Below are 25,314 nucleotides of genomic sequence, written 5' to 3'. Positions count from 1 at the left end.
CTCTGTGATGTTCGATGTTCTGGTTAATAGGGGAGAGGTGTAAATGGTCCTGAAGCAGCCATCTCTTCCCATGGCCCACATGGCGTCCTTCAGAATGTCCTTGTGGGACTCACTGATGCCACATCAGGGAGGAGAAGTAGTGCAGGAAGAGGTTTCTCTCCCTTGCCATGTGGCAAGGAGAGTTTAGGCACCTGGAGTTCCTGGCGGCCACACACCCCAACTTGCAGGGGTACAGGTGCCAGGAGGGGCACAGGCCGGCCAACGCCATCGGCAGGAGAAGGAGCAGGGTCAAGGAGGGCAGGAAGGAGACGGTGAGTGACAGGAACTTGTACAAGTCCAAAAAGCTGACCGGGGCCCAGAGGTCATAGGCCAGCAGGCTAAAGTGATGGCGGACAAGGGCCAGATAGCCGACAAGGCGTGCTGCGGCAATCGTGACATGGGAATTCAACCTAAATCATTTGTGATTGAATATAGAAAATGCAAATTTTGCTTTTGTTGAGTACGATTAAGATGTTTCTGCATGCTTTCCTCAAGTTTCTGGTGTGAAAAGTGAGTAATTTATTTACTGTTAAAAACTTGATTGCACTAAATAAAAACATTCTAAGTTGCTATTATGGGCAAAAACTTAAATAGTATGCAATAAAATAGTGTGTTAAATATTGCTGTTGCTCCTGAAAATTTGGACAATTCTATCTTCATTTGATGATTTTTGTGCATCTAGCGTCAAATCTGAGGATTTTATAGCCATTTTATTTTTTTTTATACTTTGTTTTACATCAAACTTTTTAATTTATGCTGTTGCACATTGAGACTCATATATGCCTAAGTTAGCTGCCTGTTTTGTTTTTAGGGCGCTTAGCTGCTTTGGTTTTGAAAATACTCAATTTTTAAGTTTTTGAAAATAGGCCTCCTAACGGATCATCCCTAGGCCCCATTTATCGTCAAGTAATAGTGAAGTCAGTGGATAATCAGCAAATCATCTACGATGACCTCCATTTCAAACAAACAAACGGGCCCAAAGAAGACTACCCATAAAAGAGTAATGAGTATCTTTGCTCAAATGACGAACAGTAAGGAGAGGACATCCAGGATTTAAATGAGGTATTTGGCCTGTTAGATGGTGACAATGACTTTTAGGGCTTTTAGATGAATATAATGATCAGAGTGAGGGATGGACCCACACCAATTTTTGGCTTGAAAAAATGGTGGACTGACAATGATGGAAAGGGGGTGGGGCACTGATTGACTGACGGACCAGTATACGAATGTAAAATGCATGCCCATCGCAGCTAGGGGTCGTCTTTCCCACCACACAATTTGAAAAGCATATCCTGAATTCATTATTTTATGTGTGTAAGAGAGCTCCTTTACCTAATTGCTGTGTGCGGATGGTATGTGAGGGTATGCTGGGCTCTCCGCTACCCAGGATGTTGCTGGCAATGACTTGAAATTCATAATCCATCCAGGGCACTAAGCCATTCACTCGTGCAGACTCTGCATTCCCTTCAATGTTCAGTGGCTCTGTTTTGAAAAGGAGATAAATTCTAAACTGTAGTCATGGTTGTCAAAATTTAGATCACATCAAGCAATTTTTAGAACTTACATTCATTGCAACTTTTCAATTGACAGTTTTCATTTTTAATGTCGCAGTCAGCATTAGCGAAATCTAGGGATGATTTAGAGGTGTGACAGACCGTACTTCATAAGCTTACAACCAATTTCTTCAGCCAGAGCGAGGGAGATACAATTCACTATTGGCTTCAGTGGACAATAGCGAAAAATCTACAAAACTTGGTCAAATACATGTCGACAATGCAAGAGAACGCATATTCGGTGTTGACCAGTTGTTGTGCCGAAAGGCATGATGTCATAAATAAAAGCTGATTTCCATTGTGACGCAACAACACATATTATTTCCAAGCAAAACAATAATAAATAAGGAACATACTCTTGGTAGCCCTACTTTATCATTTCTAAATTTAAATGCACTGTTCACAGCCTGCCTGTCCTCCCAGCTCATTATCCCTCCTGTCTAACTACATTTCATTCAAATAGTCCAATCACCACAAGGTATAGTTACCTGCCAAGCTTAAACACCTGCCTTTTCTGCCAGTCAATGCCAGATCATCTTGCTCCACTGCCAAGCCTTCTCAAGATCATTCTTATTCTGCCTGCCTGGATACTGACCTTGCCTGCCTCTGACTATCCAATTGCCTGCTGTCCTGATCTGTCTTACTGGCTTTCTGACCCTGCTTGCACCTGATCACCTGTACCCCTGCTGCCTCACCTTATCTGCCTGCCTAAAGACTATACTTGTCCCAGATCTGACCCCCTGCCTTGACTGTGCTTTGTCTGCTTGTCTCTGTGTTCAAGCCAGGTGCTATCACCCATTTGCTCCCAGTTTCCAATGATAATAAATCAGCTGTTCTCCACACCTACCTCGACTGTGTGCACTTGTGTCCACTCTCCAAGTATGACAGCCGAGGGCAATATCAAACACAGAGATTGAGGCACAACATCAACAAAATCATGCCGGGAAGACAGCGCTCGCATCATGGCACTTGAGGCAGTGGTTATCTCAGGCGTCCGTCGCCAACAAGGGAGCGACAACTGTTGCACAGTACAGACTTCATAGTTAAAATCCAACGCTTTCCAGACTTTTTTTTTCTTCAGCTCTCTCCATAGCATCAAGGTAAACTCTTGTCTCGTGAAGTCTTTGCTGGAATTTACTTTTCTGTTTGGTGGATGACTTTGAATGAAAAGAATAACTGTGGTCATCTAAACTCCAAAACTGATCATGGTTGTAGTGTTGTAATGATACTTTTCAATGCTTTCTGCGTGCAGAGGAAATCTCTTCCTCCTCATCTTCCTCCTCCATCTTCTTTTCCTTTTCCGTTTATTTTCAATTTGATTACAGACCTTCTATTCCTCTTCTTCCTGTTTTATTTGCAATTGGTATACAAACCAGAAATGGGCTCTGCTAAACACAAGATGCAAACCAACATCCAAAACATAATCTGAATTTTTCCTTTGGCTTTCCGTAGCTAAAAGATAGGGGCAAAACTTGGAGGCCTCTTTTTTGAGCAGCGCGCCCCCCCGTCATATAATCAGCGATTAATTACTAAACCTACAATTGTAAATAAAAAGACATATTGTGATTATACAAATGTAATTGCTTATTTATCTATAGTGGGTTTAAAATGAATAACTCTCCAGCTCATCACTAAATAATACTGACTGTTCCCTTCTTACATTTCAACCATTGAATATTTTAGGTTTCAAACATTTATTGACCCTTAACACACCAGTTGGCATTTGCTTCCACTTGGATGACAAAGAAGATCGGCCCATGATCACATAGTTGCCAATTGGACTATGGTTATCATAGCCACGACTCCACCTCAGCTCCACTGATGTCTCTGCAACATTCCTAACCAATAAACCGCCAGGTGGTCCTGGGGGCCCTGAGAACAACACAGAAGCCAACACAGTATATTGAAAATATTCATTAGTATTGTACATTCAGACTGTTTGGGTGTATCTGCACTATTCCAGCTTTGACTGATGAATCTTTACTGACAGAATGTCAAAATTGTACTTTTATTGTCTGTGCTTATTTTGAAGTCTAAACATAAATTTACAATGAACTATCTTGTGTAGCCAATTGTCACAACTTTATCTGAGGGTTAAAAAAAAAAGAAGAAAAAAAAGCTACATTAGGAAGCAAGCTTGGCTTCCATGCTCAAGTAGCTGCCCCTATGGCCCAACCCACATACAACAAGCAAAAGGAGGAGAAACTATGAACAAAAAAATATCTCCAGCAGGTTTTAAAGAAACATAAATTACCAAAATAAGGATCAATGTCGTGGGGTTTTCCCCACACCTGTGTGTTAGTACTACATGAAACATGAGAACGGTAATATGACTTACCTCGTATCACCAAGTTAGCTGTAACTGAGGCGCTGTCCACCACAGTTTGAGCTGTACAGGTATAAGTGCCTGCCTGGCTTAGCTGAGCATTCATGATAAACAGGTCTCCAATGGTTTCCTTCTACAAGGGTGTAAGCAAGAGTAAAACAAAATGCAAACAAAAAATACAAGAAATAATAATTAAAAAAGCAATGTCCTTGTGCAAAAACACATATTTTTTTCAATACTTCAGATTCAGAACTACTGTGCTCAGTTTAATTTGGATTCATACAACAGAACTGTAAGAAGTATCTAGTTGGCACCAGTGATGGGCAAAGTACAGTGATTGTTTACTTGAGTAAAAGTAAAATTACCCTAGGTAAAAAAAATAACGAGTAAAAGTGCTGAAACAAAAATCTATTCTAATAAAAGTAAAAGTACAGTCTCTGAAATGTATTTCAAAGTACAATAAAAAGTAAAAAGTATTTTTTCCCCCATTAAAAGATCACAATTCCAATTGATTTTTTTTTTTATCTGCCATAATATAAATATTGTCAGTTATGTTCAAGAAGGAGTGGTTCGGTGGAAGAGCTGTCATCCTCTCACTTTCCAAAAACATGCATGGAAGGTGTATTGGACACTCTAAATGGTCACACACGAAATTAGGGGTGTCAAACTCGTTTTTAGCTTGCAGGCCACATAGAGGACAATATATTATTTATAATTATATATATATATATATATATATATATATATATATATATATATATATATATATATATATATATATATAACAGCAACTTCAGATGTATTATTCTTTTATCTTAACACAACATCACTAATAATGACAAATACATTTAAATTACTATTATTCATGAAACATTTCAAGTTGTTCTCCAAAAAAAAAATAAAAAATCTCATTTTTTTACAAAATCATCTTGCGGGCCAGATTAAAATTGTATGGGCCAGAACCAGCCCGCGAGCTGAATGTTTGACACCACTGCTCTAAATTGTCCTGAGGTGTGATTGGGTGCATTAATGGTTGTTTGTCACTGTGAGTGACTAGCAACCAGTTCAGGGTGTCCCCCACCTGAACACTGCTGGGATAGGCACCAGCAAGCCAGCAACCTCAGTGAGGCTAAGTGGCTACATGCATAACACTATAATGCATGGATGGATGCATGGATGTTCAAGAACAACTGCCAGACAAGATAGTACCGTACTGTACTTCACTATAAAATTAGCATCATTACCATGCATTTGTAGTTTACACATCACACTTTTGTGTTCTGGATAAGATAAGGATTATCCTAACTAGGATGAAATCATACTCATAGGCCCATCTTTTATTCAATATTTTTAATAGTGTCATCTGTACAGCAGTGCTTTTTAGGGCTGCACGATTATAGCCAGAATATTAATCACGATTATTTTGGTCAATATTGAAATCACAATTATTTATCACGATTATTCATTACGTTATTCATCAACATGTCTATTTCTTGCTCAGTTTTAAAACAAATGTTATATAAACAAGGTTTCATGGCTTAATACTTACAAATAATAATAATAATAAACTAAAATAAATAAATAACGTAAGTAATCATTAAAACAATTTCGCAAGATGTGGCAAACATCTGCCACAGCTAAATTACTTGCTGAGTGCAAACCAATGAAAAAATAAGCCTACTCAGAACCAAGCATATTATTTACTTTTAAGCAAATTTTAATCAATTAGCAGTCAATGTCATTTTCAGTCATTTCAAACCGAATTTATTCTTTTTTTTCTTCTGATTTTTCAAACTGGGTCTCAATTGACAGCTAGCCCTGTATATATTAGGAATCAGGTGAGAAACTCAACACCTTTAAAACCCCATTAGAATATTAAATAATATATTTGGGAGAGAAAAGTACAGTAGATGCTTTAGTCATGCAAACATGTGGGAAACAATGCTCCCTGGTGGTAGGATGGCAAAGTGCTTGATTTGACGTAATTAAAAAAAGTGCTTGACTTTTTAAATGTTAATATTGCCGAGGATGAGCTTTTAATGTTCGATTAAAATTCTATTAATTGTGCAGCCCTAGTGCTTTTTATTTTTCTCAAAGTGGCGCGAACATAGAGTGGTATTTCTAGACTGTTACCTGAATAATGTGCATTATCCCATTTAACACTGGAAAGTCCAGCATTTGGCTCTAGTACCTATAAAGACCAAGTGCCGATTGGCACCAAGGATTTTGACTAACACCCTAAATCACCTGTGAACGCCTAACTGTGTTATGTAAACTGAACAAAAGAGAAGTTGCAAACTCACTTTATCTTGTTGGAGGAGCATCAAACACGCAAATGTAATCATATGTGGGGGTGGAAGAGCTTGCACAGAACCATTTTTTGAAAACTTCGATCAAGATAAGAAAGGCTGACGTTGCAACACAATTTTATCTTGCTGAGAGAGCAACACACAAGTTTTCCCTCTGATGGTGAGATTTATTGATAAAAATGGACCAAATAAAAAAAAAAAACATAAAAAAAATATACAGTATTTGCGTCATCAGGGTGCAGTTAGTTTTTGTGAGAAAATAAATTTCAACAGTCATTCACAATCCAGTTAACCAGGGTTGTGCGATGTGATGCAGTTGGTGACAAATGACCCCCACACATCAGAATTTGCAGCAAACATACCAGTTTTTGCTCGTCCACTGCGGGTGGACATGTCATCAAATCGTGGATGTTGCATGATATATTTGAAGCGGGTTCGGGACATTATTCAAACGATCTGTGGGTTTCCCAGGTTTGCTGACCAACAGTCATTTAGTGATGGTCCCCTGGTGACTTGGTGCAAGAGTCCACCCCAGAAACAAAAAGGAGGCTGCAAAAAAAACCCAAAACTGTTTAAATTATGCTAAATGGACAAAAAAAAATCAACTGAAAAACTCCACAAAAGCTCCATTTTTACTTTTTTGCATGTTTCACCTTGTTGGAAAAGAAATATGAAAAAGGGAATAATATGAAACAGAATCTTGCCTGAAGACAGTGGAAGGTTTATGTCTTCTACATCTGAGTCATTGTGATTTACTTCCCTCAAGATCATTTCCAATGTCTGTTGAGCATTGAGTCTTCTCTGCATTTTTGTTCTTTAGGAGTTTGCACACACAGAATTCTTGAGAATTCCCAATAGTAATGCAATCCGCAGCGAACAGGCCATTTCAATAGATAGGTCAATTTGCACGTGTTTACACCTGGTTGCAAATGCGAACAAGTCGTCTGCTTGCTACATGAACAACCCCCAACAATCTTGTTTTTATATCTCTGACCGTGCCACAGTTAGTCACAAGCCAGTGAAATCTGCATTTGTACAAATTTATGGAATGATAATGTGAATCATTATAGAATTATACAAAGGCAACCTTATCTAGATGCAAACATGACCTAAAACAAAACTCACTAAGAGATTATTTTTGATTGAATCTGCACCCATGCTATTTATGGATGTTTATGTTGACACCTTTTGACTGTTTTTGTTTTGTGTTTTTTTACTCATGCTGTATTTTACTTCTTGTGTGTTTGGCTGTATTTGTAACAAACTGTATGTTTTGTGTACAATAAACTAAACAATTCTTATCTGGAATGAAGTTTTCAAAAGAGGGGTCTGTGCAAGCTCTTCAACCCGCACTCAAAAACACATATCAGAAATCCCACACAGGATGTTCAGATACCGACCACATTTGCATGAATGATGCTCCCCCCAGCAAGATAAAGTTGGTGTGCAACTTCGCTTCTGTTCAATTTACATAACAAAGTTAGCCATTCACAGGTAATTCAGGATACGAGCTATAATCCTTGGTGCCATTTGGCACCCCGGTAGTCTTTATTGGTAGAAGTGCCAAATGGCGCCTCTCTGGTCTTTCTAGTGTTAAAGCAAATAAAATGAAGTTGCGCCCTGTGAAAATCATCCATCCATTCATTATCTGTAGCCGCTTAACCTCACTAGGGTCGCTGGCTTGATGGTGCCTATCCCAATTGTCTATGGGCAGTAGGCTGGGGACACACTGGACTGGTTGCCAGCCAATCACAGTGTGGAAGTTGTCTGCAACCAACTCAATAATGCCTAATATGCATATCATATTTAATATTACATTTAGGGAAACGGCATTTCTGTTTGGCTTAACCTGAGCAATCAACTCAATGAATTCTATTAGGATATCTGCAAGTTCATGGCACCCAGGCACAGATAAATTAAAGCAATCAAATTATGCTGGACAAATTCCCATAACTTTGCTTGGTATAGGCTACCCCTGCTAAATGGTTTTTTTTTTTTTACCTTGGTTAAAAAAACAAAAACAAAAAAAAAAATAGAATATAGACCTTTGAGGAAATTTGACATCAAAAGAGGATGACAACAGGAAGACAATGAGAAGCACGTTGTTGGTATGTTTTATATATGAATTAAAAATAATATTGACAACACTTATGCTCAGATTCAACACATTGTTTTCTTTTTTTTTTGCCCCCCCCCCCCCCCCCCCCCCAATTTTGTCTTTTCCCCATAGTCTGCTAACATGGAAGTGGAAAAAAAACCAATGCGTAAGTAATTGCAAACCCATTATATGTATTTTTTCTTATTATATCCTCTAAGAACATAAGAGTGTCTTGGATAATACATTTTAAACGTAGCTTTTATTTCCTTTGGGCCTACTAAAGGAACAGTTAAGAGACGTACTTCCCAGTTATATTTTCCAAAGTCCCCCCAGGATAGCAGAAAGCTTTTGTGCCGCCCCACTCGCCATGCCAACTACATATGAATACAGTGATCTAGAAAAATTGGATAAGTGTACCTAAAACTGTACCTTATTTAACATTAACAAAGAAAAAAGCAATATACTGTAAATCAACTTTCAACACCTGTTATCTACAGTTGTTTTTTTTATTGTGTTTATACTGGTTACAGGTTGGTTAAAAGTATAAAAAAACCAAACAAACAAAAACCTCGAAGTACATCTAAGTGCCTAAAAAAATTGACACCAATCATGAATTTATTGCATTTTACACTTAACATGGCAAAAACAAAGCCTTTTCCCTGGGATCATCCACGTCCCCTCTGGCATTGCTTCATGCCCCCCCCAGGGGGCCTGTCCCAGTATTTGAGAAGTACTGTTTTCGATCTTATACTAGACAATTAAATGACTCATAGTTGACGGTGCTACTTCGTTGAAGCCAGGATGTTACAAATAAGTGTGATAGCCAAGTTATATCTCGGCCTTCACTTACCCCCTCGACTCGATGGTATGGCCCTGTGGAGTCCTCCAGGTCTAGCAGAGCCCCATTGAGGGCCCAGGTGAAGGTGAGATCCATAGTAGGATCATGAGAAGCATGACACTGCAGCGTCACATTCTCACCTTGATTGATGTCAGCATTGGAGGGAGCCAATGTGATCTTTGTGGCATCTGTAGGTTTTTAACACATTGTGAATTCTTCAAGCATCAACCATTAGTCAAGTATAAGTCAATCTCGGGTATTAGGGCAGACGATTGGATCAAATCTGCAACAGAAAGTACGATTCAAGACCAGTGTAGGGAGTAGTGCATTACCAAAGTAATGGATTTTTGCTATAACGCAGTAGTGTAAAGGATTACACACAAAAATATAGTAATATTTATTTGGTACAAATAAGAGTAATGCAATGTAATCCAATGCATTTTCTGAAAGTGGTGGTTTTTTTACCCCCAAAATTTGCCAAAAACAGAGATTGAAGGAGAAAAGTCGGGGGCAAAATTTTTACTTCCTGTTATTAGTATCTACTACACAAGAGATGAGTGCGGCAGCATTAGATGACAAGTTGAATATGGACAATACGCAAATAAGATGGCCATTACTTTCAGTTCGTCACAGATAAAGACAAGAAGAATAGTTTAGGTGCACACCTAAAAAAGCTGTCCACTTCGCCAAATAGCAACAGTAATTTGACAAACCATTTAGAGCGGTGCCATAGTAACGTAAAGTTAGTGAAAAGAAATGCGCAGAGGATTGAGAGTGGGGATTCAAAAAAGCAGGCAAAATTATCGTTCTCTCCCTCAGGGATGCCACTTCCACCTCAAGAGGTTAGGAGACTTATGGCTTTCCGCAGTGGCTTTGCCAGCATTTCGAAACTAGCAATGACAAGGTCAGCTAACACAAATTTTTATTATATAATTGCTATAGTCTAAAAATAGGTGTGGTCAATGTATATATCAAGATGAAGCATACAAAAACTCATGTTAAACAGTCTAGGCTAAGCTAGCTGTTAACCTTAGTACCACCAAGCTATCTATTTTTGAAACATCTGCCCGTAACCTAGCAGGCTGAACATGAATTTTATTATTAACATTGACATTGTGGAATACGCTGTTTTTGCATAAGCAATGCACCACTATGCTTTGAAGCTAAGTAAAAGGGATTAAAATACACAAAAAAAAAATGCAGATTTTGTCATATCGTTAAAAGTTTACAATAGAATACAGATGAAATTTGTACTGTTTTTATGCTTAAGACAAACTTCCCCAAGCTTTTTAACAACTACACTTTAAGAATATGAATATTAAGATCTCAAATTACAATACTAAGATCGCAGTTTTTTTTTTTTTTTTTTGGGGGGGGGGGGGGGGGGGGGGGTGAAGTGCTCCTAAAAAGGGCTAGACAGGCCTATGAGGGTGCTCTTAAATAGGGTTAGACAGGCCAATGAGTGTGCAAAATTCTTACCTCTCACAGAAACATGTCCTGTGCTGTTAGCTTTGCCCAGGTAATTTTCAGCAAAGCAAGTGTATTTCCCTTCATCTGCTCTGCTTATGTTAGTAATCCACAAGACTCCACCTGGAGTCACAGTCACCCTGCACAGACATTGTACAACGTCATTAAGGTTTCCAAACTAAAGATGTCTGGGGTCAAAATGGTATTACTGATCCGTGAAGGTTATTACCCACATTTGCCTTCATGTCTACTTTTGAAATAAAGAGACCGCAATATCTCTCTGGCATCACTACAACACTTCTACAATTTTCATTCAGACTATACTGAAAAAAAATCATGCAGAATTTACTCAATATTATTTCATCAGATGGTTGTACACACTGAAATCATCTGGATCCATATATCATTTTTTAAATACCGTATTTCTCCAAGTACAAGTCAACCTCGCTGACAAGTCGACCACCCCTTTTCTTTTTTTTACTTTAATTTGGGTGATTTTTACAAAACATGATTATTAGTCTACCTCGGACTTTAGTGGTTATGTTGTGGTTATGGGTGGGTTGGGGCAGAAACGAGACAAGTGCAAGGCAATGTATCCGCGCAAACGCTGATACTAATGTTGCAACAATAAAATGATTTGAAGTTTCAATGATTTAATTTTTGACATACAGTAGCTGAATATTAATTTGTCAAAAAGCCCTAAAAGTCATCATCACTATCTGACACGCCAATTAGCTCCTAACATTTAATTCCTGGATGCTTTTTATCCTTATTACTCTTACATTGGTAGTTATCTTCCGACCCGTCCAATTTGTTTGAAATGGAGGTCTTTGGAGAGGATTTGCTGATCGTCTTATTTGGGTTCTTTATCCACGTGACGACTATTGCGAGGCCATATTGTAAATCCACAAGCACAAACCACCAGAACATGACAGCTAATGGATCGCCTGGATTAGTCAACAGTGGCGGGCCGGGCATGCGCGGATTGGCCAGCAACAGTGGAGGGCCGGGCATGCGCGGATTGGCCAATTACAGCCATCACCAACTCAAAAGAGCCCCAGGAACTGTCAAGATGTGCAGTGATTTTGAGCGATCTTGGCTCTCTTCAAGTATTTCTGTGATTCCACCTGTGTTTTTCAGTTCCTTTGTGCTTGTGTGATTATAGTGGTGCCCCCTTAGTATTTAGTGATTTATTTTTATTTGTATTAGATAGGTATTCGAGTAAGTCCTTTGTTAGTATACCAGCCTTGTGCTGTGCCAATTCGACTCAAATTTTCCCTTTATAAATAGTGTTTCTCTTTTAGTAAATACTCATTATTCTTGTATATATCTTTCCGTATTTTTAATTTTGTAAAATACATTTGAAGTCCAAGAGTGAACATCTTTGCCTTTTTATGCTGCGTACCTCCCTCTAGACTGGTGCGTAACATAAAGTATCTTCTACTTTTTATTAAGGAGATGTATATTCTGTGTGTATCTACATTCAGATGCTAGTTTGTGCACCTGACAAACTAAAATTGAGTAACCTATCAGGCTGTTACAGTGCAGCTATGGCTATTCCTTAGTTTACTGTAATCTGAGTGTGTATATGTGAATACGTGAACAGTTCATGTGAGTGTTTTGAAACAAGTTTGTTTGAAGTCGAAGCAGTGTGTGTGTTCGTCAGTGAGAGGTAAGTATCACCCATGCGAGAGTAACCGTATTTTCCGCACTATAATGCACACCTAAAAGCCTTAAAAAAAAATTTAAAAGCTGATGGTGCGCCTTATATATGGATCAATATTGAGATTGGGATTGGTAGATGAGGAATGAAATGATAAAGTAAGCTTTACCTGTTTCTTTTGCGTGTTTACAGTTGAACAAGGTTGGTCATATTGACATTGAGTTATTATGCTATTGAGAGTTTAGAGTTATTATTGTTATTACTTTGAGTACTACTATATTGTGATTAAAAAGTTTTAAAATGTCATTAATTGAGGGTGCGCCTTATATATGGACACAGTTTTAAAATACGTCATTAATTGAGGGTGCGCCTTAATATCCGGTACGGCTTATAGTGCGGAAAATACGATACTTTAATTTGTCTCCAAACTATACGTGCTTACAGACGAACGCGAGCATTAGCTTGCACTTGGCTAAGCTAATGAGCTCAGACATACACGTTAAGTTTGGACGGTCTGAATGTCTCTGTTTAATTGGTAATTGTGCCTTATTTCTCTGTTTTAGAGAATCCACAAACATATCAGACCGGATTGCTTATGGTGCCCTGAAAAAAAAATCACTACTGTATTTACTCACTATTGTAGTTACTACAGTATTTGCATTAATTTTTTTTTTTTTTTTGCTTATTTAATGGTTAGCATTTTAAACGTACTTTTTTTCATGTTCAACTATGAAAGTGCTCAGCTGCAACTTTTCTTGAAGCAGGGTGTGAAAAGGAAGTAATTTTTTTTCATTTTATTTAATCATTTGTCTTCTTTTTCTTTTGCCATCCTGTTCCACTCAGCTGCATTATTTGTTATTGCAGCAGCATATGGAAAAACCTTAGTTTATTGCATCCTGCTCAATAAAAATGCATCATTTTGAAATTGGAAAGTTTATGTTAGCAATTATTTTTTCATTTTGAGAATTTTGCAAAAATCTCGGCAGATTTTGTTCCCGTGGACTCAATCTCGTCTCATTGGATTTGTATCTCATCCCATGCCTATTTGCAGTCTTAAGAAAAAAAAGAAAAACAGTTCTCCGATGTTAAAATGCTCTGTACAAAAGCTCAGGTTCGAATATACCTGGACGATTATGTGAAAAAATGAAACATCAACACTGACAGAAAGTGATTCCTGACAGCCTGTTGTGATCTTCAAGACAAATGCCTGACTTATTGATGTGTTATGGAGGCTGTCAGCTGTTGGCAGATATTCTCACTGACACCTACTATAAGTGCATACACTATATTATCTTTTCCATAGTCATTGGTGTCCCTAACTCGACAACATTTTGTAGCACTAAGTTTGCCTAACAAGAGCATCTGTTTTTTTTGTTTGTTTTTGTTTTACAAAACACAACACAATTAACAGGAAATATATTTGAAGTTAAACCGTCTTAAGACAGCCATGCTAAACATGCATCAAGTGACTGTATTAGCATAAAACATGTTTTTCTATCCACACTCTTTAACATCAGGATAATCCACAATTTATTGTTTTTTCATCCATTTTCTACCACTGTATTCCCGAGTCGGGTCGCGGGGCAGCAGCCTGAGGAGGAAGCCTAGACTTCCCTCTCCCTGGACACTTCATCCAGCTCGGGAGGATCCCCAGGTGTTCCCGGGCCAGCCATGAGACTTAGTCAATCCAGCGTGTCCTGAGTCGACCCTGGGGCCTACTCCCTGTGGAACATGCCTGGAACACATCACTAAGGAGGCATCCTGGAAGCATCATAACCAGATACCCGAACCACGTTAACTGCCTCCTCTTAGGAGCAGCGGCTTGAGGCTGAGCCCCTTTCAGAAGGACTCAGCTTCTCACTCTAATGTATCTCTGAGAGCCTGGACACCCTGGAGACAACTCATTTCTGCTGCTTGTATCCGGGATCTCGTTCTTTCTGTGATAACCCACAGCTCATGACCATAGATGAAGACAGGAACGTAGATAAAACGATAAATGTAGAGAGTTTGGCCTTTCGGCACAGCTCTTTCTTTACCCCAGTACAGCGTCCCCAACACAACAGATGCGGCATTGTGCCTGTCGATCTCTCGTTGCATTCTACCCTCACTTGTGAACAAGACCCCGAGATACTTAAACTCCTCCACTTGGGGCAGGATCTCATCTTCGACCCGGAGAGGGCACTCAACCCTTATCTGACTGAGGACCATGGTCTCAGATTTGGAGGTGCTGATCTTCATCCTAGCTACTTCACACTTGGCTACGAAATTCTCCAGTGAGAGTTGGAGGTCACCACCTGAGGAAGCTCACAACACAACATCATCTGCAAATAGCAGAGATGAAATGCTGAGACCCCCAAACCGGACAGCCCCAACGCTTCGGTTGCACCTAGAAATTCTGTCAATCAAAGGTCCCTATCATTGTCAAGAAATTTGTTGTCGATATTGCAAATACCTGCTACTATTTGTGAGCAATTCAGTCCCACGACTCCAGGACAAGCTGGGCTTAGGGGCTGCTCGTGGGCGGCACTCGATGATCACCTGTCCCCCTCGAGCCGCAGGGATCAATTTCCGCACAGGGTTCAATCTGAAGTCCGGAGCCTGAACTGTAGCAGGGAGAAGGTGCAGAACAGGGATGAAGTTGACCAAACCTTAGCTGAAGAGCGTTTGTACAGGTGCGTTGTTGCAGTATGTTATTCTTATTAATAGGCTACTTAATCTTACCTTGGACTCTTAGCTCAGCAGTCGAGTAGATTGTTCCATGCTTGTTCTCAGCAACACACTGGTACATCCCAGAATCCTCCAGGGCCAGGTTGCTGATCTTAAGGCGAGCTCCATTTACTTCTACTCTATCCTGGAGAGTTCATAGAATTTTGGGCACAACAAGGAGAAACAGAACTAAATTATTTTTTTCTTAATACAACATTTAAGACAGAGAATGACTGGGAATTATTTTATGATTTCCTGGCTGCCCATGAATAGAACTTCAATTTCTATATTTTTCCATCCAAAAAATACGTCTTGAACTCATCTTTTGAATCTGTATACAGACCTTTTTTTCAAGAGGGTCAATCCAAAACTAATAGAAAATTCAGGTTGTCAATGCCCCACACTTTTGTCATCGTCAGTCCACCATTTTTTTCTCACTGAAAATTGTAATTGTTGGTCCACCCCCTGCCAACTGCCGTTGCCACCCCCAACTTCCATCACCCCCTCAACCGCCAACTTCTGTCATCAACCCCCTCTTAATTCAACCATGTAAGTCACACTCCACTCAAAGTATTTTTTTTTCCATTTTTGCACTTACACTTAAAGTTAATCTACTGTCCGTGACTCTGTCACTCTACTGTTGTACTGCACTTTAAACACAAAACAGTAACGTAAGTGTAACATGAAAACAAATTAAATTAGGGGCATTAAACCTAAGCTGTTATACACCATCATGTTGATCAAACTGCATTAAATGAGCAATCATGTCCACAGGAAAGCATTCTCATGATACTCAAAAGCTGAATGTTAGTTCTCATTTACGTATAATTGCCTGGCCAATGTAATGGAAAATAAGTACTAGTATAAAATGTTATTGTTCATTGATCACCTGGCTTTGAGTTTAACAAAGCCCCTTCCTCCTTTCAACATACATGGGAACTGTCTGTGTAGCTAGACATCCTTGACAGATAAGAGAACAACACTGACATATTGTATTTCATGGTTTTTGCCTCCCTTTTATGTTTTAACCCTCTGATTCACAATCTGGGTCAAAATTGACGCAACCAAGTTTTTATGATCTGTATCTTTGTAATAACTTAATGTTATCTTTCAGCATTCCAGGTATTCCTTAATTAACTTGTATTTGGTCAATAAATATTGCGATTCAATTATTTATCTTCTTACCTTTTGAATAAAAATGTTTTTTTATTGCTACCCTTCCAATGCACAACATGGGTCAAAAATGACCCACATCTATGTTGTATGTTATCTCATGTAAGCTTAGCTATACATTTGAAATAAATGTATTTTATTGTTTACTATCACATATATTCAGTAAATATCATGTTTTTGTTCAGTACTAATCGTCATTTTTATGTGTCCTTTCTTACTCTTTAAACAAACACAACTTTTGTATTCACACATCAAATTCACACACATGGATCAGAAATGACCCACCTGCCTTCACCGTGGTACTTGGTAGGAACCTATTGAACTTTAGCATGTTTGTAATTAGGGATGTATTTGGTGCGAACACCTGCTCATCTAACACTTGCATTTCTCCTCAATGTGCATTTCTACTCAACACGTCTGCCTTTGAACGTCTGATAAGCAAGTAAGCCGTTTACAAATTCATGGCCTTTGTTGGTTTGACCTTCCTTTCAGGGGGGAGAAGAACTGGGATGTGGCCTTGCGAGAGCTGTTTCTAGATCAGTTGCAAAATCCAATGTACAATGCCACCATGGGGCAGAGGAGATATGAGTCATACGGTTTGACGACAAGGGGACCAGGCCGTTGCGCTTGGAGACAGACCACATGGCAGCTTTTCGGTATGTGTGGAACTGTTTCCTTGACAAGACGGTTCATCCCCAGTGACTTGGTCACCATAGATGAACAGCTGATGCCATTCCGTGGCAGGTGCTGGTTCTTGCAGTATATGCCTAGCAAGCCTGCAAAGTATGGAATAAAAATCTTCTGGATGTGTGATGGAAGGGTCCCCTATGCAATAGATGGAATTGTAGTTATCTGTCAGAAGTTTGGCATTAATAAAAAATGAAATACAGTGGGCCGATTCGGCGGATTCGCCATATGACGGGCAATCCAAACCTATGCTAAATAGCTGATGCATTTCGAACCCCAGGTAAAAACATAAAAATTGTGCATATTAAAAATTGGTACCAAAATAGTATAATAAGTGCTACGGATATATAATATACATGTATACAATCAGAAAACATAAATAAAAAAATATATATATAAAGGAATTATTTACCTTTGAGTGCCGCTTGTTATGCCCACATTCCCTACTAAGGGTTATCTCCAGCAACGTTTCCATATAAATCATCTTCCTACTTCTCTATTTGACATCACTAGCAATCTTGGGACCCATGGCTAGCCCTTTCAACTTTGAATTAAGCAATAAAATGCACTATAAATATGGTTTTGTAACCACTCATAATCGAACAAAGCTTTACCGTTCCGCCATTTTGAAACAAGTGAGGCCGACCAATAGCAGACCACCATCTCCGTAAGGAGATGCCGACCAATAGCAGAATTGTAGTGACGCGCTGCATGGACGGCAACTGAAAATAATTGTAATTACCTAAAAACACCTGCAGATGGAGACGAAAAAAACACAAATACAGCCAAGCCCCTAGGGTCATGACAGTTGCAAAACCGAGAAAATGTCATAATGAGGGGATGAAAAAACTCAGTATTCCACGTCGCAACATGAAAATAATGTAAGTCAGGGACGTTGTAAAACGGGGATCCACTGTACATAAATTTTAAAAAATGCAGCAAAGAAAAACTCCGGCAGCAGGAAATAACATGAGAACTAGATGGGGGTCATTTTTGACCCATGATGTGCATTAACAGGGGTGCGAATATGTTGTGCATCAAGAAGGTTAATTACTTCTTTTCTGGGGTGGGTTTTTTATTTTGTAGGCGCGTACTACAATTTTCATTTATCTTGGTAAACTCCTTTGCAGACCACTTAGCTGTTCTGTAAACTTGGTATTTGGAGCTTCAAATAAAAGAAACCCAAAAGGACAATTTACTTTCCTAGACTATTTGGTTCACCTTACCAAAGTCTTAAAAAAAATCCACAACACCAACAGTTGTTGAAGACGGTTTTCATTCAAATTTACCTAAATTTCATCCGTCACAGACAATGGTAAAGTGCAGTAAAGTGACTATTGTCACATTTGTCTCGGCTAGTCATTTGTTGCATCTCTAAGTTATGTTGACTTTTATCTCAAGGTTTCTTTATTTTTTTACAATTACTATTTCCTAGCTTGATGATTGAGTTGTGGTCTTGTCATTGGATGGAGCATGGTTTTGACACAGCTTGACTCATCCTCATGATTCATTTATCACAGATTGACATCACATTACATAGCTACTGACATCAACCCACTTCCATTTAAAAAAAGAAACCACTTGTCAGTTATGCTGTAATTGTATGATACGGTGCAATGTCTCACCTAGCTGCTGAAATGAGGACGAGACTCATGGTGCATTCAAATGCAGTCAGACATTTCGAACCCAGAAAAAAGGCCATCCATGCAACAAATCAATAACTGCAACAATGTTAATATTTTTCAATAATGCCATGTTATTATTGTTTAGTAAAAACTTTTGGCTCAAGTTTTTGGATGTTTTATTTTTATTTTAAAAAGCTTCAGCACATCCATCCATCCATCCATCCAATATAATGTTTTTTCTTTTCTTCCTGTATTGTAATTGCACCTGTGTAGCGAGAGGCTGTCCATTGCGGAGCCAGCGAATGGAAGGCCGAGGTTTACCAGCAGCTACACAACTCCACTGAAGCTCAGAACTGATCTCAACTTCAGAGTCACTCATCACGTGCAACCAGTCCGGCTGAGCTGAAACACACAACAAAAAGGACTGTATGAAAATGACATCAAATGGTGGTATTGTGCAAAAACAACAGTGATTGGCTGCAAAGTAAATTAATTATAACAAAAACCTTGCACACTGATGCGGCCCTGGGACGTATCAACTCCCTCGGAATTGTAGGCTTCACACTCATAGACACCCTCGTCATCAAAAGAGAGATCTGGTAGGATGAGAGTGGGACCCTCAACACTTGAGCCTGCCTTGACTGGCATGAGTCCATCCACCTTCTTCCATCTCAGTTTTGGGACAGGACTGCAAAAGGAAATATAAAATTTAAAACAAGTGGCTCGATTGAGAAAAAGATGCAGGATTTGAATTTTAGGATGGGTATTTTCATCTGGGTTCAGGGCAAATCAAGATCTCATCTGGATCCATGTTTATTTGCAGTTAGATTTTGTAATTGGACTACAGTATATGCATAGTCAGACGGCTCTTTTTCTTCCTCACATTTGGGACTGACATACGTACACAGCTGTATTTGGTTTTACAGTTGCACTACTTAAATTGTATTAATCATTATTTTTCATTGATATTGTTAAACAAGGATGAAATCATCAGAATGTGACTTTGTGGTTGTGACCGAAGAGGTGTGAACATACATTTATTCATGTTCATATGTGAGATTAGGTAACTGGTGAAGGAGAAGCTAGGAGAAGCTAGAGTGGTGGAGATTGGCCCTAGAAAAGAGAGGAATGAAGGTTAACTGTAGCAAGACAAAGTATTTGTGAGCAAGACAAAGTATTTGTGTGAAAGAGAGGGACTCAAGTGAAAGACTGAATATACAGGGAGAGGAGATAAAGGTGGTGGAGGTTTTTAAGTACAGTCGGCCCCCGGTTTACGAACACCCTCTTTTACGAACATTTCAACTTACGAGCGTGGACTGCGGAGTTTTTTGTCCCCCACTTACGCACAAACCTTCCGTCTTACGAACAATCCGATATGCCGGCCATTGTTATTAGTACATTTATTTTCGCTTTGCTACGTCAACTAATTCAGAGGTTGACGCTCATCACGGTAACGTTGAACGTTATTGCACTTATAATGTCACAGTCACTGTCTCAGTCACGGTCTCAGTCACGGACTCAGTCACGGAGATGCTATTGGCCGGCGTCATGTCAATCACAGAAATGCCGATATGCTATTGGCCGAACGCCTTTATCTAGCTTGATGGCACAGCTGGTCGGGATGGAAGGAAGGAAGGAAGGAGAGAAAATGAGTGAAAAACGGAAGGAAGGAATGTTGTGAAGACTTTGCAAACTTTATCTGTTAGACATGGTTTCTAAAATTGCAAGTGGCGGTAAAGGAAGAAGTAAGAGGATGATGACAATAGAAACCAAGCAGGAGATAATAAAAAAATACGAAGGAGGCGCACGCATAGTTAACCTTGCTCGTGAGTATGGACGGAACCGCTCTGCAATCTTCTAAGGGCAAGACTTTTCTTGCCGGGGGACGGACCTCGATCGACAACAAAATTGAGAAGCTTCTTCTATTATGGATTAAAGAGAAGGAAATCGCTGGTGATATGTTCTAGTTTGAGAAAAGTTCCTGTTTAAGAAAATAAATCAATAAATTCTGCGGGTTGGTCTCTGCTCCCCTCCGCCTCCACCCAGCTCAAGTCACATCGCCCCAAAGGTAAATGTCATTTTTCCTTTGTATATGTATTTTAACTGTACAGTAGATTATGTTACTCATTTTTAATATGTGTATAAAGTCGTGATGTTTTTACCAAAGGTTTTTGCACGCGTTGACCGCATTCACTAATTAAGACAAGTTACAAGCGTAGCCGCTGAACGGATTAAGTTCGTAACACGGGGGCCCACTGTATTTAGGATCAACAGTTCAGAGCAATGCAAAGTCTGTAAAATAGGTGAAGAAGTGTAAGCAGGCAGGCTGGAACAGGTGTAAAAAAAACAGCAGGTGCGATGTGTGATAGAAGAGTTTCAGCTAAAATGAAAGTAAATATATACAAGATTGTGGTGAGACCAACAGTGTTGTTTGGTCTGGACACAGTGCCATTGAAGAAAGGACAGGAGGCAGAGATGAAGGTTGCACAGATGATTATGCTGAGGTTCTCTTTGGGAGTAACCCAGGTGGATAGGGTCAGGAATTAATAAATCATCGAGACAGCACATGTACAAGACTGTGTTGAGACAAGCGATGTCGTTTGGCCTAGAGACAGTGCCATTGAGGAAAAAGACAGGAGGCAGAGCGGAAGGCAGCACGGATGAAGATGCTGAGGTTCTCTTTGGGACAAACCAAGATGGAAAGGGTCAGGAATTAATACATCATTGGTGCATAAAGTGGGAGATAAAATCAGAGAGACCAGACTGAGATGGTTCAGATATGTCCAGAAACGAAATAGTGACTATATAGGTAAAACGATGCTGAATTTTGAATTGCCAGGCAGGAGGTATAGAGGAAAACCAAAAAGAAGGTTTATACAGTAGATGTAGTGAAAGAGTACATGAAAGTAGTTGGAGTAAGAAGAAGATGCAAGAGAGGCTTAGATGGGGCAGTTGATTCTGTTAATTTAACCCCTGAAGGGAAAAGCTGAAGTACTTTCATTTACAGTATGGACAAACATTAATTATTCATTCGCGCCAGATCACCCCACGAGACGCTGATGACCTGGACAGCTGATCCAGGTGAAGACGATGAAAGTTAGCGATCAAGGAGGGATCCATGACTTGGCGAGCGGGGATCCAAGACCGCTCCTCGGGTCCATACCCCTCCCAGTCCACTAGGTATTGAAGGTCCCTGCCTCGACAACGGGAACAGAGCAGCCCCCAGACGGTGTACACAGGACCTCCATCGACAAACCGGTGAGGTGGAGGGGGCAGAGCTGCAGGAACCAGGGGACTGTCAACAGCAAGCTAACATTGGATGAACCTGCATCGAAGGAGAAAGAGAAAGCCGCACCGCCACAGGACTTATCAACCTCTGAATGGGGAAGGGCCCAATGACACAGGGAGCCAATTTGTTGGACTCGACCCGGAGACGCAGGTTGCGGGTTAGGGTTAGGGTTATGTGGGAGCCTGAATGCGCCGTCTGTTGGAGGTATGAGTATACCATCCCCTTGCCTGCAGCAGAGCTGAGCACGCCCAAGCTTATGTCCGCCAGCACTGGTGGGTAAAGGTGAGAGCAGAAGGGCAAGAGGTGTTATTTTCCAGGGCAGGGAACAGTCGAGGTGAGTATCCAAACATGCACTCAAAGGGAGACAAACCAGTTACAGAACTGATCAGAGAATTATGGAAATATTCAGCCCGCAAAAGGTGAATGGACCAGGAGGACAGATCCTGTGAGGCCAGGCATCGGAGGGCAGTCTCGACCTCCTGGTTCATTTTTTCGGTCTGACCGTTGGTCAAGGGGTTGAAACTGGAGGACAGGCTGGCGGTTGCCCCAATGAGTTGGCAAAATTCTTTCTAAAAAGAAGAGGTGAACTGTGGGCCTCTGTCCGAAACCGCGTCGAGAGGTAGCCCATGGAGTCGGAAGACCTGATGGAGTAGTTTTGCTGTTTTCTTGGCTGATGGGAGTTTTGGAAGAGGTACGAAGTAGTGGGTCATTTTACTGAACTGGTCCTTGACAGAAGGATTGTATTGCTTGAATGAATTGTATTGCTTGTTTGATATAGGCAGGCCAGAGATGAAATCCAACGAGATGTGAGACCAGGGCCGCTGCACGACAGGAAGGGGACGCAGTAGACCGGTGAGAGGTTGATGACTGGATTTTTGTTGATTACAAACCGGGAATCCCTTAATAAACTCGCATACATTTTTTTCTAAGGTGAATCACCAAAAGTGTTGTCCTAAGACATCCATGGTCCGTTGTACTCTGGGATGGAAGTTCAACTTGGTAGAGTGGGCTCATTGCAGGGCTTAGAGTAGGGGATCAGGTACAGGCAGACAGCTGGACGGAAAAGCGCTGGGTGTGGGCTGATTTCTGATGGCTGACTTTATTCTGTCCACAATAACCCATGAGCATTCCAATTATACATGAAGCAGGGAGAATTGGGTATGGTTCCTTGCTCCCAGAATACTCGTGATCAAACTGCCTGGAAAGAGTCTGGAAGGCCTCATCTGCCATGGGATTCCACAGATATTTCACTTTTGAGCTGGTGAGAGATGTGAGTGGATGGGCTAGGGTACTGTAATTTCTGTTGAACCGTTGGTAAAAGTTAGCGAAACCGAGGAAACGTTGGAGCCGCTTGCAGGTTTTGGGGACAAGCCAGGAGGTGACGAACGAAACCTTAGCAGTATCTATACTGAAGCTGTCCTTTAAGATTCATATACCCCAGGAAGGAGACTTAAAAAGTATAAAAATCACACTTCTCAGTTTTAACAAAAAGCGAGTTTTTCAGCAAGCGTTGTCTCACGTCTGCACCATTGTACAGGTGCTCTTCTAATGTTCGGGAGAAAACCAAGATACGCGACAAACCATTGTCATCAAGATATACGAAGACATATTTGTCCAGCAGGTCCTGTAAGACGTCATAAACCAGAGCCTCAAAGACTGCTGGGGCATTTGTGAGTCCAAAGGACACAAGCAAATATTCATCATGGCCTAGAGGAGTGTTAATGCCGTTTTCCACTCATCCCCTTCTCGGATTCGAATCAAGTGATAGGCACTGTGCAGGTCCAGCTTGGTGAAGTAGGAGGCGCTCTGAAGAAGCTCAAACCCCAAGGTCATGAGGGGAAGAGGGTACCGGTTCTAAATGATATGTTGTCAAGGCCTTGATAATCTATGCAAGGGCGATACATGTAGTGCTTTTTTTTTTTTTTTTTTTTTTTTTTTTTACAAAAAAAAAAGAATTCAGCCCCCGTAGGAAAGGACGAAGGGCGGATAATGCTTGCTGTCAGTGAGTCGCTTATGTACTTAAGAGTAGAGGTGACCCTTAGAAGGAGTCGTCCCAGGTAACAGGTCGATAGCACAATCATATGGCCAATGAGGGGGCAGAGAAGTTGTTCGCTCCTTGCTGAAAACTTGGCAGAGATCATGATATACATGAGGGACACCAGCCAGGTCTGTTTGGGATGGTGGAGCAGCGTACGATTTGGGAACCAAAGCCTGTTTGAGGCAGAAAAGGTGGCAGGATGGAGACCAGCTAAAACAGACTGTCCCCCTGTTTACGCGAGGGTTGTGTAGACACAGCCAAGGTCATCCCAGGATCAATGGGATGTTTGGTTGATTCAGGATGTGGAACTGAATTTTTTCCTCACGTTTGCCTGAAGGGTGCATGGAGAGGGCGATTGTCTGGTAAGTAATTAGCCCAAGAGGGGGGTCATCCAAAGAATTGGATGGTGTTGGTTACGGCAAGAGAGTGTCTTCAAGACCAAGTTGGGTCACCAACTCTCTACTGATAAAATTAGCATCTGCCAACGATGACCCCCAAGACATGTGTGCCACCAGGCAGCACCAAGCAGGCCTTGAGAATTGTTTTGGGTGCGAGGGAGATAAAAAGAGCCTGACCCCACCGTATCCAGCTTACAGGTGGGCCCCGGCTTTTACTGGACAACAGGAAACGCAATGTCCTTTTCCACCGCAAAGGTGCCTGTCGAGAGCCGCGCCCAAGCTGCATGGACTCACTTTCGCACCCAGAGGCCGCTGACGCAACAGGCTGACAAAAAATCTATCTTGGTGGTGGAACCGACCGTCATCGGTGCTGGAGGCGAATGCCGGTATGGGTGGCCAAGTTGATAATCGCGTCCAGCGCGGTGGGCAGCTCGTGAGACACTGACTTGTATTTTAGGCGGCTGGAAAATCCGTGCAGGAACGCATCTACAAGTGTCGGATTGTTCTATTGGTTTTGACTGGAAATCGATAGCGAAATCAGCCACCAATCTATCCCCTTGTCGCAGCTCAAGAATCCCTCGGCTGAGTTCAACACCGGCATAACTAAGTCCGGAAACCTTCAGAATTTCCGCTACAACCGCTTGGAAGGAAGCGCAACCAGGTGACTGTCTCCTCCATACTGCTGTTCTCCACAAGCGGGCACGTCCAGTGAGGTGATTTATGTCAAACAGTACTTTAGCTTGCTCGGAGGCGAACGTCCTTGGTTGGAGAGCATACAGCAATGAGCTATTGGTCAAGAAAGCTTCACGTTTCAGGATTGTCTTCATAATGTTCCGGGATTCCAACCTGGTTCTTGGGGGCTGGCAGAGAAGCTGAGGCGGAGGAAGCATGATGTGCTGGGTCTATTACGTATGACCAGATTGTACTGTCACAGCACCCAAGAGCATACAAAGACAGGTGATTGCAGTTAAGGTTTCTTTACGAGCAGATACTTGCTGGCTTGAAGACTGGTGGGAGCGGACCACTATGGTGGGTGACCAGGGACGGGCGAGCAGGAATGAACCACAAGCTAACTTGTAGAATCGGCAGGCTATCGAGTCGTCAG

At 40.9% G+C, this 25,314-nt stretch overlaps 1 protein-coding gene across 2 annotated transcripts in view; it reads right to left on the bottom strand.

Moving 5' to 3' along the window:
• Nucleotides 1–25,314, bottom strand: part of cntn2 (contactin 2) — a 61,800-nt gene that overhangs the window by 16,806 nt on the left and 19,680 nt on the right. For both annotated transcript variants that reach the window (XM_088423040.1, XM_088423041.1), the window contains exons 8-16: nt 18,991–19,172; nt 18,750–18,886; nt 15,015–15,144; nt 14,746–14,896; nt 10,643–10,770; nt 9,176–9,351; nt 3,931–4,051; nt 3,306–3,464; nt 1,372–1,521 (exon numbers count right to left, since the gene is read on the bottom strand). In XM_088423040.1, the coding sequence (XP_088279166.1) occupies nt 1,372–1,521; nt 3,306–3,464; nt 3,931–4,051; nt 9,176–9,351; nt 10,643–10,770; nt 14,746–14,896; nt 15,015–15,144; nt 18,750–18,886; nt 18,991–19,172 (1,334 nt within the window). The remainder of the gene's footprint in view (nt 1–1,371; nt 1,522–3,305; nt 3,465–3,930; nt 4,052–9,175; nt 9,352–10,642; nt 10,771–14,745; nt 14,897–15,014; nt 15,145–18,749; nt 18,887–18,990; nt 19,173–25,314) is intronic.

Source organism: Hippichthys cyanospilos, chromosome 9 (assembly GCF_059441005.1).
Source record: "Hippichthys cyanospilos isolate Australia breed blue-spotted pipefish chromosome 9, RoL_Hcya_1.0, whole genome shotgun sequence".
Lineage (NCBI taxonomy): Eukaryota > Metazoa > Chordata > Actinopteri > Syngnathiformes > Syngnathidae > Hippichthys > Hippichthys cyanospilos.
Note: the sequence above shows the minus strand (reverse complement) of the source record. Positions and strands in the feature narration are given on the sequence as shown.